This window comes from Eretmochelys imbricata, chromosome 5 (genome assembly GCF_965152235.1).
Source record: "Eretmochelys imbricata isolate rEreImb1 chromosome 5, rEreImb1.hap1, whole genome shotgun sequence".
Taxonomy (NCBI): Eukaryota; Metazoa; Chordata; order Testudines; family Cheloniidae; genus Eretmochelys; species Eretmochelys imbricata.
The window spans coordinates 39,896,695-39,912,850 of record NC_135576.1 but is presented as its reverse complement, the minus strand read 5'-3'; the positions used below and the strand labels follow the sequence as shown (position 1 = coordinate 39,912,850).

Below are 16,156 nucleotides of genomic sequence, written 5' to 3'. Positions count from 1 at the left end.
TGTCTCACTGACTTCCATGCCAAATGTGCCAGGTTTACAAGTACATGTATGTTTTACTTCACTGCCAGCTCTGTGCAAATATTTTAAATTTCTTGAGGGAGAGTGGGAGGCCTTTGTTTGATTTAGATGTAGGTCCCATTAAGTTTTACTCCACCTCAGGTGGTCTCAGTGCCATAGTTCAGATGCCCCAGAACATTCTAAGATGGATTAGTTGCGTTTAACAACTCCTGTTCCCTGAGGCGTGGTACATGACTAAGAGGGGGATCTGCACAAGCAATACTCAAGAAGGAGAATGGAAGATTTCTTAAGTGAGTTCTAAAGAGGTTAGTTTTCTAGGATCAGTAACCAACTACAGACACAGAACCCCTCAAACCACTTTTATGAAGCCCTCAGGGGAGTGCACAGATGTATTTATTCAAGATTCCTGAGATTATAGTTCAACGTACCTTCATTCAGTGCTGACTTGCTTTGTTGGCACTGCCAGTGCTAATCATAGCACTCACAATAGCACGTTTATTTCCAAGTTAAAAATTAGCACTGAAACATTTGGTATGAAATGTCTATTTTCTCCATAACAGTGTGCAGAGAAGAGACCTATTGGGAACCTGGACCTGATAATGTAAACTCAGAATCACAAGCCTAAGGTTTGCACAAGTAGCCGGTGCCGCCCTTCCTACTATAAAAACTGGCCATCAGAATTTAAGACAAAAAAAAATTAAAAGTCAAACCATAAAAATGCAAATAAATTAGATCTAGGCTATATGCAAACATGTATTGATTTAACTAAATTGGGTTCCTAAAACCAGCTAAGTTATTTCAATATCAGTTAGGGTTTGGACACACTTTCTTACCAACGTTAGCTAAATTGACATTAGCCAGTTTTATTCCAAAAATAAGACTGTCCACACAAAGACTTGGGCCAAAATAACTAAATCACTTTTAGTTTACACTATTTGCTATTTTGGTTTGTGTGTGTGTGTGTAGACCGGCCTTCAAACTAGGTCCGACAGAGACATAATATGATACTAAACTCCTAATTAATAATATGGCATATTACAGTCCACACAGAAATGTAGTGAAATTTCTGCAATATATTTAAGTGATCATGAAACAGTGAAAACAAATAAAAGCAACTGCATATTTCTTATTAACACCTTACATAATATTAAGAATTAAAAGTCAACGGCTATTCCAAATTAAGGTACATCTCACTAGAGAGTTTAATTGAAATGTAAGTGTTAACAGGCCTGTTCGTGAAAATGCTTCTATTCAGATAGAGGACAATTTTAAAAGAGTTTATGGATTAATAAATTTTAAGGCCAGAATAGACCATAATGATAATCTAGTCTGACCTCCTGCATAACAAAAGCCAAAGAACCTCACTCAATGATTTCTCTATCAAGATCATAACTTCTGGCTGAATTACAGCATATCTTTTAAAACAATATCCAGTCTCAATTTCAAGACTTCAAGTGATGTAGAATTTACCACAATCCCAAAATAAATTGTCCAAAGGTTATTTTCCCTCGCTGCTAAAAATGTCCATCTTATTTCTTATCTGATTTTGTCTAACTTCAGTTTCTCACCACTGGATCTTACTGTGCTTTTTTCCGCTGGACTGAAGAGCTGTCTACTATCAGAAGACTCTTCTCTATTTAATAATAATAAAAATACCACCTAGGTCTTATAGGTACTTGTAGACTGTGATCAAGTCTCCTCTTAACCTTCTCTTGGATAAATAAACAGATGGAACTTCTACAGTTTCCCAATATAAGGAATGTTTTCCAGACCTCAAATGGTCTCCCTGCTAGCTGGAGTGCATCTTTGATGGGGCTCAGAACAGTGAAGACTCCCTCAGGTGAGTGAGGGGTAGGGGATCTCAACCAGGAGCAATTAAGGCAGTGCTTCACATGTGCCTTCTAATTCCTTCTCACCCTCCCACTTGCCTTCAGTTTGTATGTGGAGCTGCTTCTCTTTCCCTTTTCCTTGTGCTGCAGAATGTGCGGTAGGGTGCTGCTTGCTGCATCTGACTTGCCCATTACTGTTGCCCCTGGACAGTGGGGGTGGTAATGGAGTCCATGGCTCCTGTCGGGAGACGCTGGAGTGGAGGGAGATTGTTTGGTTTACTGTCGAGGCAAGTTGCCATTTCAGGCTCCATCCTTTTCACCCTTTAATTAGTTGCTGATCACACAGGAGGCCAGGGGTCTACACTGATCACCAGTTTTGGGATCTGTAAGAGATATTTCCCATATGGCAAAACTGGCTAACTGCTATATGGCTTTTCACCTTCAATCCAGCATCCGGGAGGTCGGGTTTGGGGGTGAAGGTGTTAAATTACAACTGTTCCAACTTTGGCAGGTTCTAGTGTGGTTAGTGAGTTTAAAGGGGGTCCAGTCTGAGGTCACTGTAACCCAATGTGATGCCTGGGCATTGGTTCAGAGCACAGCAATGCACAGTGAGGGGTTATGTCTCCATGTCTTGTGCAGCATTTGTCCACATCCTTTTTGAAGGATGCAGTATTCCAGTAATGGTCTGACTAATGCCATATACAAAAGTAATACCACCTTTCTACTCCTAATCAATATTCCTCTGTTTATGTAAGGACTGTGCTTTCCTCCTTAGCTACAGAATCACACTGGAAATTTATAATCAACTAGTTATCAACCGTGACCCCTAAGTCCTTTTAGAGTCACTGCTTTCCAGGATACAGTTCCCCATCTTATCAGTGAGCCCTGAATTCTTTGTTCCCAGATACATGACATTGCATTTGTCTGTGTTAAAACTCATGTTGTTCAAATAAGCCCACCTTACCAAGTTGTCTAGATCAGTCTGTATAACTAACCAACCTGTCTCCACCATCATTTATCACTCCATCAATTTTTCTGTCATCTGCAAATAGCATCACAATGATTTTATATTTTCTTATGTAGAATATACACCTAATTCATTTTAACCACCTACAGTTACCCTGAAGCATGCCATATGATCAATTCAGCCACTAACTGTCACTTCTTTATCATGTTTTTTATTTATTCATTTAGCAAAATTTCCACTCTATTACTTTCAATATAAAGAGGGCAGGTATTAGACACATGGCTCAGATGTTACTTTTTCATTAGAATAGTACAAAAATGGGCAAAACACTACTACAAGCACAATAGAAATACAAAATGAACAGCTTTGTATTTCTTTTATTTATAAGAATTTATTTTAATTCATTTTCAAATTAGATGTTTACATAGCACTATGAAGCTGTAAAATTCTGCATGATTTCTGAGTATTTACATCTCGACAGATTCAATTTTAACTTTTAAAATGGTCCTCAATTCTACCGTTAGAACACCAAAAAAACCCAACAAAAAACCAAACACCACAATAAGGATCAAAAGACTTCTAGAAGAACTACTTAAAGAACTAATGGTGATGTTAAGAATAATGAAAGCAGAAACGGTGTGCTGTTTCCATCTCTTTGCTTCCGAATGCAGAAAGACATGTTGCATGTTCAATCTTTAACAATTTGAAATTTAAAAAAAAAACATTTTGGTGTAACTTTCCCATCTATGAAATTGCAATGATGGCTTTGAAGAGATAGAAATTGAATAAGGAATCACAATCACTAATACAAGAAACTGCATTTTGCTGAAATGCAAGTCCCTTTTAAAAGATGAACTTTGTCTAAAACAATTAATACTGGGTGCTAAAGTTGAAATGTCATAGTATAGAGGTGCCTTCAGACCACAAAGCAACAGAACAAAGAATTCTGAATCTGGAGGAAAGGCCTAGTCTCAAAGAGAACTTTAATCTTATGATGAAAGTGCAAGATGTCAAAAAAATTATGGCTTTGAAGACAAAGATGAATAATTTGGTTCAGAGAAATGTTTCTGAAAGAAATCTATATTTACAACTGGAACCAAAGGCATGCTTTTATGATTATCTGTCAATTTCTATGCAATTATCTTTGAAAAAACCTTAAAAAGATACGTAAAGAAACAAACAAGATATAATTTCCACATAAAAGAAAATTTAACTGAAGAAAACACATTATCTTTGTTTATATGAATAATATCAAATTGTATTGACAAAAACTCTCACAGTTGTATCAATGCATGTGTGTATTTTTGAAACCATCTCAATCACTCAAACAAGCTCCAAGCCTTTGTAGCTAAAACACTAACATCAAGATGAACAGATACCTAAGCGTGAAAGGAATATTTCATTCTTAACAGTAATATTTTAATCAGTAAATCTAACAAATGTAGAATCATGGATCAACTTAAACGTAGTGCACTATGGGGAGGGTGGAGGTGGAAAGGGGCAGTTTTAAATGGTTGAGCACCAAATAATTTTATTCCCAAATTAGTAAAAATATCTAGTCTAGAGAAACCAGAAATGGTAGGGCAGCTCTTAATTATTTTTTTTACCGGCAACTCAACACTGTGTCTCCCCCTATTTTAATCATAGGGGTTCCATCGACCTATCTACCACCTCTCAGGGAGGTGGATTACCTACACTGACAGGAGAATTCCTCCTGTTGATGTAGGTAGTGTCTAAGGTGAAGGACTATAGCAGTGCAGCTGCAGCGGTGCCACTGTAGCATAACTAGTGTAGACAAGCCCTAAGTAACTGATTAAACCATTTTCTTTGATATCATAGGATTTAATTAAGGTTGTTTACTTTGGCCAATTAGATATTGTTTAGGTTATCGAGGATATATCAAACATGACTCAGCTGTCCTTAAACAAAATTCTTTTGATCCATTTATAAATGGTTTTAGTTATCGGTGATATATTAAGACTAAATGCAAAATAATTTTGAGAAATAATACCTTGGTTTTAATTTACCAAGAGAAGAATGCTCCGGAGGCAGGTCTCTCTCAAAGTTGTAATCTCTGTTGAAAGCTCTCCATAGAGAGGAATACATAAGAGACTGTACCAGAATGGGCCAGAAACCATTGTTTATCCTTTGTGTTCTGTTTTGTGGTGTTTTATATGAGCCTTAGTCAGGAGGTGGGGCTATCAAGAAGGCCAGGGCTTTATAAAGCAGTGAGCAACTGACTAGGGAGCTTTGCAAACAGGGGCCACTAACAGGGAGTTTCAAGAGGGAGTTTGGAAGGGGAGTGAAAAGGGGGCGAGGTACACTTGCCATTCTTTAAAATATTTAAACTAAACTACAATCAAAACTTCTTGATTTTAACAAAAACCCTATCATTAACCTAGGTAGCTGTAGGAGAGAATTCAGGCAGAAGCCCAGCAGTAAAGTAGGGGCTATCCTGTTTATCACACTCAGTGTAGCATGTATGATTACCTGCCCTGTGGGTGGGTGGTATATGTGTGCATTCAGTGCAAGGAGCTCCTGGCCCTCAGAGACCACTTACGGGCTTTGGAGGCCAGGGTGGCGGAACTGGAGGAGCTAAGGGAGGCAGAGAGGTATGTTGATGAAGCTTTCCGGGACACTGTAGATTTGTCCCACCTCCGGTCAGACAGCCCCTGAGCTGTTGAAGAGGATGAAAGGCCCAGAGAAGGAGAGCAGTCAACAGGAGCAGAGAGAAACCTTCCCATAGTTGGGACCCTCCCTTTCAGATGATGATGGGGTATCCTCTCGCACCGAGGTTACCTCTCTGGGGGAGGGAACTCCAGTCACTAGGAAAAGGCAGGTGTTAGTAATGGGAGATTCGATCATTAGAAACATAGATAACTGGGTTTGTGATGACCAGGAGAACCGTATGGTGACTTCCTTGCCTGGTGTGAAGGTTGCGGATCTCTCGAGGCATCTAGATAGACTTATGTGTAGTGCTGGGGAGGAGTTGATGGTCGTGGTACATGTAGGTACCAATGACACAGGGAAGGGCAGGAGAGACATCCTGGAGGCCAAATTTAGGCTGCTAGGAAAGAGACTGAAATCCAGGACCTCTATGGTGGCATTCTCAGAAATGCTTCCAGTTCCATGTGCAGCGGCATGTAGGCAGGCAGAGTTTCAGAGTCTCAATGATGATGATGAGACGATGGTGTAGAGAGGAGGGGTTTAGATTTATTAGGAACTGGGGAAACTTTTGGGAAAGGGGGAGCCTATACAGGAAGGATGGGCTCCACCTAAACCAAAGTGGATCCAGACTGCTGGCACTTAACATTAAAAAAATTACAGAGCAGTTTTTAAACTAAGAGATGGGGGAAAGCCGATTGCTGCAGAGGAGCCTGTGGATTGGACAGAGACTTCTCTTAAAGGAGAGTCTATTGATAGAGATTTTCTAGGTTTTATTCAGGAGGAGGGGATGGAAGAGGATAAAGTATTGGCCAGATCAGATGAGAAACAGTCACATAAAAAAGAATCTGACACATCATAAAAGGGCAGACAAATAAACAGTGACAAGTTTTTAAAGTGCTTGTACACAAATGCTAGAAGTCTAAATAATAAGATGGGTGAACTAGAGTGCCTCATGTTAAAGGAGGATATTGATATAACAGGCATCACAGAAACCTGGTGGAGTGAGGACAATGAATGGGACACAATCATTTGGGGTACAAAATATATTGAAAGGACAGAACAGGTTGTGCAGGGAGTGGGGGGGAGTGGCACTATATGTGAAAGAAAATGTAGAATCAAAGGAAATAAAAATCTTAAATGAATCCACATGTTCCATAGAATCTCTATGGATAGTAATTCCATGCTCTAATAGGAATATAACAGTAGGGATGTATTATCAACCACCTGACCAGGACAGTGATAGTGACGATGAAATGCTAAGGGAGATTATAGAGGCTATCAAAATAAAGAACTCAATAATAGAGGGGGATTTCAATTATCCTCATATTGACTGGGTACATGTCACCTCAGGACGAAATGCAGACACAAAATTTCTCGATACTTTAAATGACTGCTTCTTGGAGCAGCTGGTACAGGAACCCACAAGGCGAGAGGCAACTCTCAATTTAGTCCTGAGTGGAGCGCAGGATCTGGTCCAAGAGGTAACTATAACAGGACCGCTTGGAAATAGTGACCATAATATAACAACATTTAACATTCCTGTAGTGGGAAGAACACCTCAACAGACCAACACAGTGGCATTTAATTTCAGAAAGGGGAACTACGCAAAAATGAGGAGGTTAAACAGAAATTAAAAGGTACAGTGACTACAGTGAAATCCCTGCAAGCTGCATGGACACTTTTCAAAGACACCATAATAGAGGCTCAACTTAAATGTATACCCCAAATTAAAAAACACCATAAAAGAACTAAAAAAGAGCCACCATGGCTTAACAACTATGTAAAAGAAGCAGTGTTATATAAAAAAGTATAAAAAGGAATCTTTTAAAAAGTGGAAATCAAATCCTAGTGAGGTAAACAGAAAGGAGCATAAACACTGCCAAATTAAGTGTAAAAATGTAATAAGAAAAGTCAAAAAGGAGTTTGAAGAACAGCTAGCCAAAAACTCAAAAGATAATATCAAAATGCCTTTTCAGTACATTAGAAGCAGGAAGCCTGCTAAACAATCAGTGGGGCTCCTGGACAATCAAGATACTAAAGGAGCACTTAAAGACGATAAAGTCATTGCAAAGAAACTAAATGAATTCTTTGCTTCAGTCTTCATGGCTGAGGATATTAGGGAGATGCCCCAACCTGAGGTGTCTTTTGTAGGTGACAAATCTGAGGAATTGTCCCAGACTGAAGTGTCACTAGAGAAGGTTTTGGAATTAATTGAGAAACTTAACAGTAACAAGTCATTGGGACCAGATGGCATTCACCCAAGAGTTCTGAAAGAATTCAAATGTGAAATTGCAGAACAATTAACTATGGTTTGTAACCTGTCCTTTAAATCAGCTTCTGTACCCAATGACTGGAAGATAGCTAATGTAACACCAATATTTAAAAAGGGCTTTAGAGGTGATCCCAGTAATTACAGACCGGTAAGTCTAACATCAGTCACAGGCAAATTATTTGAAATAATAATAAAGAATAAAATTGTCAGACACATAGAAGAACAAATTGTTGAGCAAAAGTCAACATGGTTTCTGTAAATGGAAATCATGTCTTACTAATCTATTAGAGTTCTTTGAAGGGATCAACACACATGTGGACAAGGGGATCCAGTGGACATAGTGTACTTAGATTTCCAGAAAGCCTTTGACAAGGTCCCTCACCAAAGGCTCTTATGTAAATTAAGTTGTCATGGGATAAGAGGGAAGATCCTTTCATGGACTGAGAACTGGTTAAAAGACAGGGAACAAAGGGTAGGAATAAACTGTAAATTTTCAGAATGGAAAGGGGTAACTAGGCTCTTATGTAAATTAAGTTGTCATCTGGATGGGAAGGAGGCAAAGTCTGCAGCAAGCACAACCAAAATGGTGACTTTAAATCTGCAGCTGCTAGTCTCTGTCAGATTAAAAGGGCCACAGACTAGAAGAGCATACTAGGAAAAACACACTAGGAAACGCATCTACAAAAAGCCAAAGCAAAACTAAGCAGTTCAGAAGGCAGAAAGGGGAAGGAAACAAAAGTCAGGCTGTTTTCACCACCTCTACTGTGCCATTCCTCTCCTTCAGTCCCTCCTCCTCATTCTGGATTAACCTGGTGTTCTCCACAGTAATAAACACAAAGACAGATCAAACCCACCTTGTCACATGGCTGAAGCATCAAGTCAACTGAATGGGAAATCTTTAGGGGAAAAACTTACTCACTTTTTCTGTGTGTGCATGTGCTTGGATAACTCAAAAGAGTTTTGTTTAAAAATTTCCAACTTAACTTGTGCTTGAATGACTAATGAATTCGGAAGGCCCTTCTTTTAATGCAAGTTACAGACCTGTGTACTGAGTACATGAAGTATAAGTTCCTGGAACTGCAGAAGATGTACAGGACCATAATCTTCAATAGTGGCAGGGCAGTTATTTGATCGGTGATTTTCATAGCCCAACTGATTCTCTTTGAGAGGGTATTTTGGACCTGGCAATCTTACTAGGTGTCATATAGGAAAATTGTGAAATTTTATGATGATCTGATTTTGTACATGTGACATAAATTAAATAAATATGCTTGCTAACGACTGAAGTTTTACTCAAGGATAGAATTCCTCAGCATCTTTTTCTTGCAACAATGACTTGGAAACCGCACAAAAAGAACTTGTAATTTGCTCACTACATTTATAAGATTTTAAAGTTAATGGTGTAATAAACTCAAATGTTATAGCTAGTATATCCTGAAATGAATACATTATGGGAATCACAAATATGTAATTGCAGAAAGTTGAAAGAGCATTGCTTGCTGGCATGAATACTGTGTGCCTCACCACATTAATATCATCCTGCAAGCCCATTCTTCTTGAATGAATAATCCTATTGATTTAAATGGTGTTATTCATATGAATAAGGCTTTTCAGGTATAGGCCCAATATTTTCAAGTTAAGTAGGGCTGGTCCCCATTAGTATTTGGAAGGAAGACTTCTAGGGGAAAACAAGACTATGTGCAAACCACATATACTTTCCATACCATAATGTTGCAACTAGGTCTCAGGTAAGGTAAACAACTGAAAATGAAAATGTTAACTTAAGAAGTAGCCCAACTTTTGGAGATGGAGAGAAAAAAAAATGGGAAAGTATTCCCCAAAAGTAAAGAGCATCCTTCACTTGAGGTTTACTCAGATTCTTTTATATTTTGTGCAATTTTCCCATCTTCAATAACAAGCAGCTTAATAGTTTTCAAAAATATGCTTAAGTTCATCTGTCCCATGGTCACAAACAATACTATAGTCTGCAATCCTCATCATTTAATCAGACTATACATTTTTTCCCCCTTTTAGATAACGCACCTCTTCTCCTCAAACAACATTCAGCACAGAACATGTTATTGTGTATAAAACCCACATACTGTCAAAACACAATCAGTATGATATAATGTAAAACACGCATTTCAAAAATACATTTTGTCTGTCTTCAGTTATATGAAGACCCAACATTAAATGATCATATAACGAAAAGCACATTTTATAGTAAACCATCACACCTGTGACAGGCAAGGTCAGCTGAAAGGGACTACACTGTGTTGATATGTACTACTGCACTCATATCTCTTTTTCTGAATGTTGGATCTGAAGAGAAGTTTGAGTCAGCATGTTAATGCCTATGGAAAATGTACCACGTCAGACTAAGAAACGTTAGTACAACTGAAACAGAACTACCATATGTTCAAGAAGGCCTCTGGCAGAGTGTGAGCTCACAGCAAGGAGTGAAATGACCCCCTTTAGCCTAATAACATTGCTTGATGCAAGATTGTATCCCATTAGCTAAGGATGACTGACTTTTTGGCAATTCTTAAGACATTAGATTACACATAAGGGAATCAGATTTCTTGAGTACTGCTGAAAGACAAAACTTTAAAGCTCTAAGTAAATCCAATGAATGTCAACTTTATGACATTTCATTTCAATTGAAATTATCACTGTTGGAATTCATAGTTATCATATATAGTTGTAGAAGTAGTAGTTGGGCTACTTCTTAAGTTAACATTTTCATTTTCAGTTGTTTACCTTACCTGAGACCTAGTTGCAACATTATGGTATGGAAAGTATATGTGGTTTGTACATAGTCTTGTTTTCCCCTAGAAGTCTTCCTTCCAAATACTAATGGGGACCAGCCCTACTTAACTTGAAAATATTGGGCCTATACCTGAAAAGCCTTATTCATATGAATAACACCATTTAAATCAATAGGATTATTCATTCAAGTAAGGATGGGCTTGCAGAATGATATTAATGTGGTGAGGCACACATATATATGATAACTATGAATTCCAACAGTGATAATTTTAATGCCAACTATTACACTGTTCATCATTTTAGCAAAAAAACAGAACAAAAAACCCCATCCAGTTTATGTACTTATCTATCACTGGTGGATGTAATAGGGCACACTGAGGAAGGGGCAATGATGTAGCTGGTTGCTAGTGTGGTCTTCAGGGGGAGGAATTCATGTTTTTCCATTTTTTTGTTCATTAACAATATATTAGATATTCAACACCCCATCCCTCCCTAAAGATAAATCAACTATGTCCTGCTCATCAAAGGAGAATGGAAGAGGAAGAACATTCACTCCCTAATGGCAAAAGCTTTGCACACCTAACAGATGTTCAAACCTTAAATAATCTCCCAACTCCTACCTGATGCTGAAAGTCCAAATGCTCCCTAACCAGCTGCCAAAATCTCCAGCTTTCCACATAGCAACTTCTATACAACTACATGTTGTAAATGCACATTCTTTGGCACTAGCCCAGTATCCTATCTTTGGACAGTGGCCAGTGCCAGATGCTTCAGAGGGAGTGAACAGAACGGAGATTGAGAGATCCGTCCTGTTGTCCAGGATCCATATTGTGGTATGTAACCCATCACTTAAATCAGCTTCTGTATCAGATGACTGGAGGATAGCTAATGTGATAAATTTTTTTAAAAGACTCCAGAGGCGATCCTAGCAATTAGAAGCCGGTAAGCCTAACTTTTGTACCAGGCAAACTGGTTGAAACTATAGAAAAGAACAGAATTATAAGACACGTAGATTAATGCGATATGTTGGGGAAGAGTCAACATGGCTTTTGTAAAGGGAAATCATGCTGCACCAGTCTATCTGATTTCTTTGAGTGGGGTCAACAAACATGTAGACAAGGGTGATCTGGTGAATATAGTGTACTTGGACTTTCAGAAAGCCTTTGACAAGGTCTCTCACCAAAGGCTCTTAACCAGACCAAGAAGTCATGGGATAAGAGGGAAGATCAGGAACTGGTTAAAAGACAGGAAACAACAGGCAGGAACAAATGGTCAGTTTTCAGAATGGAGAGCGATAAACACTGGTGTCCTCCAGGGATCTGTACTGGGACCAGTGCTGTTCAACATATTCAAAAATGATTTGGAAAAAGGGGGTAAACAGTGAGGTGGCAAAGTCTGCAGACGATACAAAATTACTTAAACTAGTAAAGTCCAAAGCAGCCTGCGAAGACTTAAAAAAGGGATCTCACAAAACTGGGTGACTGGGCAATAAAATGGCAGAGGAAATTCAGTGTTGATAAAGGTAAAGTAATGGGAAAATATTGGAAAACACAATCCTAACTATATATACAAAATGATGGGGGTCTAAATTAACTGTTACCATTCAAGAAAGAGATCTTGGACCCACTGTGGTTAGTTCTCTGAGAACATCCACTCACTCTACAGCAGCAGCAGACAAAAAAGCTTAGCAGAATGTTAGGAACCATTAGGAAAGATGTAATAAGAAGATAGTAAATATTATAATGTCACTATATAAATCCATGGAATGCCCACACCTTGAATACTACATGTAGTTCTGGTCTCCCCATCTCAAAAAAAAGATATATAAAAAATGGAAAAAATACAGAGAAGGGCAACAAAAATGATTAGGGGTATGGAACAGCTTCCACATGATAAGAGATTAAATAGACTGGGACTGTTCATTTTAGAAAATAGACAACCGAGTGAGAATATGATCGCAGTCTATAAAATCATGAATGGTGTGGAGAAAGTGAAAGTGTTATTTACCCCTTCACATAACACAAGAACCAGGTGGTCACCCAATGAAATTAATAGGCAGCAGGTTTAAAAGAAACCTAAGGAAGTACTTCTTTACACAACATACAGTCAACCAGAGGAACTCATTGCCAGAGGATGTTGTGAAGGCCAAAAGTATAACTGAGTTCAAAAAAGAATTAGGGTGGTAATAACTACAAACCTTGGATGGAGGGGCACAGTTGTTATTCTCTATATACAGGAATAGCTGAATCAGATTTGGACCCATGTTCTCAAACTGAGTCCTAGGCTCAGAGTCCATGGAAGATCATGTGGTGGTGGCGGCAATGCCTCCATATGCACAGACAAAGCTTATTTAGAATGCCTTATTTCTCCATGATAGGTCCCAAGAGTAAAAGGAGCAAAATAAAATAAGCTGCACCTTGTTGGGTTCACATACATCTACACATGCAGCTTCCCCCCCCCCCATTGTCATGTTGAAAAAGATCCTATAGCAGACAGATCTGCTCTGATATGAAATAAGACCAAACAAAAACTGTCCTCACAAGGGAACATCAAAACCCTAACGAGCAGATTGATCCAACTACTTAAATGTGGAAGAGAGAAGCAGCAACTCTTTAGTTTTAAACTGGGGGGAACCTGAAGCACAATTATCTACTTCATATATTCAATATGTTCAAGTACTGCTGTCCAGGAGAGAAGCAGACAAATTATAGTAGCTATGCAGAACTAAAAAAGAGAAGAATTATTTCATACTATTTTAAATTAAATTTTTTCATTTCTTTGGTCACTAACAACAGATACAGCAAAATTATTTATCAATATATTCTTCTTAAAATGTTTAAAAATCACCAGGCAAGTTCTTTTTAATTTGTTTTAATATTAGTGATAAACAGAGTGATATCTATTAAATTTTGCTTACCTATTGTCTGATGGCAGAAGTGAAAGTAATGCCAAAGCTGAAAGCTTTCTTCTTTCTGGCTGGGTAATATTATCCATGCGGTCAACCCACATTTCAATCATGTTACCAAGAAGCTGGTCCAACTGCAAAAACAATCCCCGCCAAAATATTACATATAGTCTACAAATGCAGTGTTAAACTCTTGATGTAGGAAAGTATTTCCCTGTATGTGAATATATGTAAAAGTGAGACTTGTTTCACATAATCTGAATGTGTATATTTCAGTATATTAGAAATTCAATTATTTTAATTTTGCTCTTAATTTAGATCATCTAATCTGACTTCCTGTATAAAGCAGGCCATTTAATTTCTCTCACTTACCCCTGTTTTGAGCCTAATAACTTGAGGTTGACCAAGCACATTTTCCAGAAAGGCATCCAGTCTTGATTCCAAGACTTCAAGATATAGAAAAACCACCACTTCCTTTGGTATTTTGTTCTAGTGATTAATTACCTTACTGTGAAAAATCTTTGCCTTAATTCTAATTTGAATTGGTCTTGACTTCAATTTCCAGCCATTGGTTCAGTTCTTGTTATACCTTTCTCATCTAAATTAAATGACCCTTTAGTATCCAGTATTTTCTCCCATTTAATTCAAACTAAAGATTGAACTCTAAGTCACTCACTGTAAGGCATACTCTTGGGCCTTAGTATTATTTCTGTGGCTCTTTTCTGAACTCTCTTTTTTCAATATCCCTTTTAAAATGTGGACACCAGAATCAGACAGTGTTCTAGTACTGGTCTCAGCAACACCATATACAGAAGTAAAATCACCTCCCCACTCCTACTCAGAATCTATATTATGAAGTTTCAGATTAATCTGTGTGAATTCATGCTTTTCAATTAATAATTAACTCACTGCACAGAAACAGCATTTTGGATGCTAGGTAATACATTCGGTAAGTGCACTATATTTTCACCCTCTGAGCAATGGTTTCATGGTAAATTTATACTATAGTACACTGTAAGCAAATCAAGAATGATTAAATTCTTAAAAAACTAGAAAAGAGTATGTATTTTCAGTTGTAGAGTAAATAGTTATGTTGAACACAACTGTTGGGCAGTATATTTAAAGAAGGAAAGTGCATCCTCTACTTTCATGTTGCTTTCTTACAGTTCCTTGGAATGTTAATTCCACCCAGGTAGGTGATTGCCTTTCAAATGAGTGACCTGGATGGTGTGTGTGCGCGCGCATATATTTTCTTTTTGTTTTGTTATAAACACATTTCCTTCACAATCTGAGGTGATCATGTGATTCAACCTCAGAGCTAGCATACACGTTTATCTTCAAGAATCAGAGTAACTGCTGACACTAAAAGGCAGATTCCTATTCCTATTGAAGTCAATGAAAAAAAACTCCCATTAACTTCAACAGAAGCAGGATCAGTAGACCGAGAGAGAACTAGCACAAGCTGGCAGGCCAGAAGGGAAAAAAAGGGAGGTGAGAGATAGACAAAGAGAATGAATCAATTGATGGAGAAGCCCAGATGCGAATCTGAGTGCAATATAAGCAAGAAAAGCCCAAGTGAAGAGTGAAGGGACATGATGACTTCAGTGGATGAAGGTCAAGGTGTGGGTGGGGGTGTGTGTGGGAAGGGGAGATATTTGGCCTTGTAATCCAATGGCTATGAACTGAGACAGAGGAAGAAAATAAGTCCAAATCTCAAAGAGCACCCTGGGGAGGATGTACAGTCTGAAGTGAATTGTATGTCAGTGGTCTGGCTATTGCAGGCAGGGGAGATGGGGAGGCGCCGAGTCATCACCCACGCCAACCCCCACTCAGCCAGGGCCACCTCCTGCCTGCGTTGGGTGGTTGCAGCTCCCAGCCTTGGCTACGCAGGCAAGTCCCTCCTGATCAAGGACAGGACAAGGAGTAATGGTCTCAAGTTGCAGTGGGGGAGGTTTAGGTTGGATATTAGGAAAAACTTTTTCACTAGGAGGGTGGTGAAACACTGGAATGCGTTACCTAGGGAGGTGGTAGAATCTCCTTCCTTAGAAGTTTTTAAGGTCAGGCTTGACAAAGCCCTGGCTGGGATGATTTAATTGGGGATTGGTCCTGCTTTGAGCAGGGGGTTGGACTAGATGGCCTCCTGAGGTCCCTTCCAACCCCGATATTCTATGATTCAAAGCAGGGGGAGTTGGAGGGGGAAAGCAGCGAGCGACAGGGGGAGGGGGTGAGAGGAGTGGATGGGGGCAGGGCTTTGCGGGGAAGAAGCAGGGTGGGACCTGAGGAAGAGGCAGGGCTTTGGGGAAAGGGATAGCTCAGTGGTTTGAGCATTGACCTGTTAAACCCAGGGTTGTGAGTTCAATCCCTGAGGGGGCCATTTAGGGGTATGGGGCAAAAATTGGGGATAGGTCCTGCTTTGAGCAGGGAATTGGACTAGATGACCTCCTGAGGTCCCTTCCAACCCTGATAGTCTATGATTCTATGAAATAGGCATGGCATAGGCAGGGCTTTGGGGGAACAGGCGGGCAGGGTAGGGTTTGGGGGGAATAAGTGGGGCAGGGGAGGTTCTGGCACTCCTGCTGGAGTGTCTGTTTTTTAAATATTACCAAGTTTGCAACCCTACCACCAAGGACCCTACTACAGAGGATTTCAGTGGTGCATATATTGGTGATGTGGCAGCCCTAACCTTTCTTATTGTTGTGTGGGCTTTTGGTAGCACGCTACAGAGTAAG

At 39.1% G+C, this 16,156-nt stretch overlaps 1 protein-coding gene across 4 annotated transcripts in view; it reads right to left on the bottom strand.

The window, feature by feature from the left end:
• IPO11 (importin 11) overlaps positions 1-16,156 on the bottom strand; it is a 311,009-nt gene that overhangs the window by 74,577 nt on the left and 220,276 nt on the right. For all 4 annotated transcript variants that reach the window (XM_077816907.1, XM_077816909.1, XM_077816906.1 and 1 more), the window contains exon 28: positions 13,440-13,561. In XM_077816907.1, coding sequence (XP_077673033.1) covers positions 13,440-13,561 — 122 coding nt within the window. The remainder of the gene's footprint in view (positions 1-13,439; positions 13,562-16,156) is intronic.